At 36.6% G+C, this 5,000-nt stretch overlaps 1 protein-coding gene across 1 annotated transcript in view; it reads right to left on the bottom strand.

Moving 5' to 3' along the window:
• Window positions 1-5,000, bottom strand: part of cpb2 (carboxypeptidase B2 (plasma)) — a 7,906-nt gene that overhangs the window by 15 nt on the left and 2,891 nt on the right. Inside the window, exons 5-11 of the mRNA XM_060860874.1 lie at window positions 4,178-4,279; window positions 3,947-4,051; window positions 3,505-3,615; window positions 2,506-2,596; window positions 1,724-1,926; window positions 783-867; window positions 1-697 (exon numbers count right to left, since the gene is read on the bottom strand). The exon at window positions 1-697 is cut by the window's left edge and continues 15 nt beyond it. Of these exons, the coding sequence (XP_060716857.1) occupies window positions 510-697; window positions 783-867; window positions 1,724-1,926; window positions 2,506-2,596; window positions 3,505-3,615; window positions 3,947-4,051; window positions 4,178-4,279 (885 nt within the window). The 3' untranslated portion in view covers window positions 1-509. The remainder of the gene's footprint in view (window positions 698-782; window positions 868-1,723; window positions 1,927-2,505; window positions 2,597-3,504; window positions 3,616-3,946; window positions 4,052-4,177; window positions 4,280-5,000) is intronic.

The following is a 5,000-nucleotide window of genomic DNA, read 5'->3' as shown; positions in this document are numbered from 1 at the left end:
TTTATTTGCTTTATTGTTTTCTTTTGCCAAATGGATGATTAATAGGAAATGAAGCACGTGAAATTGTATTATGTATGTCCAGTATCTGAACATATTATATTTTATAACAAATAACATCCACAACATTTCAATACAAGATACTAATACTAAGAAAAGTCTGGGAAATTTGTGCCAATGAAGACTTGGTTGTGAGATCACCAAAATCTCATTCGACTAATTTGATTCAAATAAAGGGAAGTCAGTGAGGGTGTATTACAAACAGTAATATTATTAGTAGTATTGGAATACAATATTATTGGAAGATTACCATAGTATAGATAAACCTGGTGAACCACTGCACAGCACAGTTTGAGGCTTTTCCTTCTCCAACACACACAGTCCATGTTAGCGGTGGTATTTATCATGAATGAAATGTGTTAAGAGAAGAAATGACATAAAATTATATAAGGCAGTGAGAACCCTAGCTGTTAAGAACCTCATAAATGTAAAATAAAGTCTGAAGCATTGATTTATTGAAGTTTCTCTAGGACACGAATAGCTATGGTCTTGACCGCTGCAAGGGCTTCATTGCAGGCAACGGTGATCAGGTTTGGAGGAAGGAGAAAGCCGTATCTCCCACGGTCCTGCAGCTCAAAGGTAAACGAGTATAAAATCCCTTGATCATAGGCCCAGTCATCTGATCCCCCAGGAGCTAAATCTGATGAGATAACAGAAAGGGACATGATGGCAGTGATGGTGGAAGGTGTATAATGAGCATATCCTAATATAGCTAACAAGCTTACATATCGTTTTGGCTCCAGAACCATAACGGTAATTGTTTTTGTAATGCCGACGTATCTTTATGGCTGCCTCCTGGACAAGTTCAAACTGTCAGGAAGCACACACACACGCACGCACGCACGCACACGCACGTGCACACACACACATTGAAAAATTAATGAAAGTCATTCTGTGTTACATTAACATTAAATAGTTTGGCAAAAAAAAACAACAACACAGAATTGTACATAATTTTCTCCTTAGATCAAATATATTTGATCAGACAAGACTTGTTTTGGTTTTAGGTTTGCGCCTTTAGTTTTAGCTTTAGAATTTCCCTTCATTTGATCTACAAAGTCCAAACCTGTTCCAGCATGACAATGGCCCTGTGCATCAAGCCCCTGAGCTCCATGAAGCGGAAGATCTCAAGTGTCCTGCACAGACTTCTGACTCTGACTCAACCCCACTGAGCACCTGACTGCACCCCAAAACTCCTCACTCAACATAATGATAAGAATTGATCAAAAATCCTAATGATACTCTAACATCTGGTGGAACCTTCAGAGAAAGAGGAGAAATACATCTGGAATGAGATATAGTGTCCACATACTTTTGGCTGTATAGATATAATATAATATAATATAATATAATATAATATAATATAATAATTTATCTATGTTATTATTATTATATATTTTTTTTCTTCATAATGTGTTGTCCTTTACATCTTAACTATGTCTTGGCTGCTCTACAATATTTTCCTAAATTTGCCTTAGACATGCACCAAAAATAAAGAACAGAATACTGTACTTTTTCATTTGTTATCCATAATCCGTCCATAATTCCCAACTGAAATTCACGTGAATATATTTACACGTAAACACGGCTACTTATCATTTTGGTACCTCGTGTGAAATACTTTAAAAAGACATTTGTGTAAAAAGGCTTGTATGTGAACCCTCACCAGCTCAGAGTGGTTTGGGATCTGCTCGTGAGTGTAGGAGTACGGAAAGAGCAGCATCTGCGAGTAGGAATGCATGGAGAAGAACAATTTGATGGAGGCCTTGTGGGCACGTAAGAACTTGGTCACAGCTTGCACCTCTGGCTCGGACTCCGGATACCGCCCACAGTAAATATCAGAACAGGGACTGCTGGATGCTCCCGTCGCTTCATCGTAGAAGAATTAGAGAGGAAAAGAGTGAAGGATTTCTCAGAAATGATGGTGTAAACATTTGCACTTTAATAATCATTTAAAAGCAGTTTTACCTTGATTAACACTTTAGTACTTCTTTTTCCACCTAATCTTTTTCTACCACATCTGTGCTATATGCATGTTTATCCCAGTACTAAGAAATTCAGTGCAATTCCAACTCACTTATAATGAAAGTCTAAGAGATGATGGGAATGTTAATAAATGTTTTTGTTTCTACAGACAAGCACACAAGACTTTCTCTCATATCTCTTCCTTCTTTGTCATGTTTGAGCAGTATGGCCTGACGCCGTTGTATCCAGGTTCCCACGTCAGTTATGTTTTTGTTTCTTATGTTGTATTTGTCATGCGTAAGTTTTGTTAATTTGTTAGTAATTGATCAAGACTAACACGGGTTCGATCCAGGCTTCTACGGCATCTTGTTTAGTGTGACCAAACATCATGGCAACATTTACATAGTAAAAAGCATTATTAGTTTGTTATTAACAGCTGAATTTGAGAAGTACAGCGTAGGAATTCCAGGGTTTATCACTCACTGCACCAGTTGGCATCGAAGTTCCTGTTCAGATCGACTCCGACACACGAACTGCCCTCCATCACCGATCGGTTCTTCCTCCACATGCGATTCTGTACGATAAGACCAGACACATAGTACTACAGCAAAGCATCAACATCCTCAACAACACTTTATAGAGCTAGATGGCAGAATGTATATACTTTACATGAAACAGATATTTGCACCTGAAGCTTTTATACTGTTTTCTCTGTATTTAAAAAAAAAATATTATTTGTGCCTGATAACATCGAATGTTACATTTGTCTACGTTATAAATTATACTTATATATTCTTGATAGGGCATTTGCATAAGGAAAAAGTTAACTCTATTATATTTCTTATTCCGAGGCACGGTGGCTTAGTGGTTAGCACGTTCGCCTCACACCTCCAGGGTCGGGGTTCGATTCCCGCCTCCACCTTGTGTGTGTGGAGTTTGCATGTTCTCCCCGTGCCTCGGGGGTTTCCTCTGGGTACTCCGGTTTCCTCCCCCGGTCCAAAGACATGCATGGTAGGTTGATTGGCATCTCTGGAAAATTGTCCCGATTGTGTGAGTGAATGAGAGTGTGTGTGTGCCCTGCGATGGGTTGGCACTCCGTCCAGGGTGTATCCTGCCTTGATGCCCGATGACGCCTGAGATAGGCACAGGCTCCCCGTGACCCGAGGTAGTTCGGATAAGTGGTAGAAGATGAATGAATGAATGAATATTTCTTATTCCCTTATAACTCTCATGTAGACAGCACTAAACTTAATTGGATATGTTTCTAGTGTACACTGATGATTTATAACTCCATTCAAATAAATAATATTTAGAAAGTTTCTTTAGTGTGATGATCGAACTGCTTCTGAGCTACGTTTGTTAAAAAAATGTAACAAAATGGTGTCAAACTCAGACTAAATATTGTACACATGTTGTATCTTCAAATATACGGGATGACGAATAATAAACAATCTCTTGGTTGTGGCAAGGTGAACATCTTACCGTTGTCCAGGTGTACTTGTAACCGTCTGGATTCATGACTGGTAAGATGTAGATGTCCATCTTATCCAACAATGTAGTGATGTCAGGGTTTTCCTTGTAAAAGGTAAGAGCCTGAGGAAGGACAAGTAAAACATAGTGTTTTAGGAAGAAGAGAAGTTGTTTGGTACAAATCTCTCTCTCTCTCTCTCTCTCTCTCTCTCTCTCTCTCTCTCTCTTTCTCTCTCTCTCTTTCTCTCTTATCTGTTCCTTGTTCTTGCTCTGGAACGGTCTACATTTTAACATCTGGGTTTCTCCAACACTTTTTTGGCTTCAATATTTATTATGACATTTGATTTTATGGCATTAAGGGGACGACAAGAAAAGTGTGTTAAGTAAATAATCCATGTTAAAAATTAACATAAGGCTAGAATTTGTTCTTGGAGGAACAGTAGATAAATCTTACATATTTGATGAACCAAATGCAAAAAGCAGGTGAGATCCACTCTCTGGCATGAATCCCACAGTCCATCCACATGGCTTTATCCACCGGGCCTCGTCTTCCTGACAGCTACAACACAGAGGACACGCTCACAACTCAACACTCACTTCATCTACTGAGAGAGATTCATCAGGTTTACTGACACACCGAAAGTCTTGTTATAGTCAGAATGAGAATTAAACAGACAAAATGTACCTTTAAGAGATAAAGTGGATTTTTCTCAAATGACGAGCCAATTAGAATAAGTTTGGTCATGTCTGGATGCTCCTGGTTTGTTTTATTGATCAAATAATAAATCTGAATAAAAGATGAAACAATCAAAATGAATACAAATCTGAAAAGATTTGATCTTTTCTCTTATCTATTGATCTTTAATCTTTATTCCTATCTATCTATCTATCTATCTATCTATCTATCTATCTATCTATCTATCTATCTATCTATCTATTGATCTTTAATCTTTATTCCTATCTATCTATCTATCTATCTATCTATCTATCTATCTATCTATCGATCGATCTATCGATCTTTAATCTTTATTCCTATCTATCTATCTATCTATCTATCTATCTATCTATCTATCTATCTATCTATCTATCTATCTATCTATCTATCTATCTATCTATCTATCTTTAATCTTTATTCCTATCTATCTATCTATCTATCTATCTATCTATCTATCTATCTATCTATCTATCTATCTATCTATCTATTGATCTTTAATCTTTATTCCTATCTATCTATCTATCTATCTATCTATCTATCTATCTATCTATCTATCTATCTATCTATCTATCTATCTATCTATCTTTAATCTTTATTCCTATCTATCTATCTATCTATCTATCTATCTATCTATCTATCTATCTATCTATCTATCTATCTATCTATCTATCTATCTATCTATCTATCTTTAATCTTTATTCCTGTCTATCTATCTATCTATCTATCTATCTATCTATCTATCTATCTATCTATCTATCTATCTATCTATCTATCTATCTATCTATTGATCTTT

The sequence above is a fragment of the Tachysurus vachellii genome, chromosome 24, assembly GCF_030014155.1.
Source record: "Tachysurus vachellii isolate PV-2020 chromosome 24, HZAU_Pvac_v1, whole genome shotgun sequence".
Classification (NCBI taxonomy): domain Eukaryota; kingdom Metazoa; phylum Chordata; class Actinopteri; order Siluriformes; family Bagridae; genus Tachysurus; species Tachysurus vachellii.
This window is presented reverse-complemented; position numbering and strand designations above follow the sequence as displayed.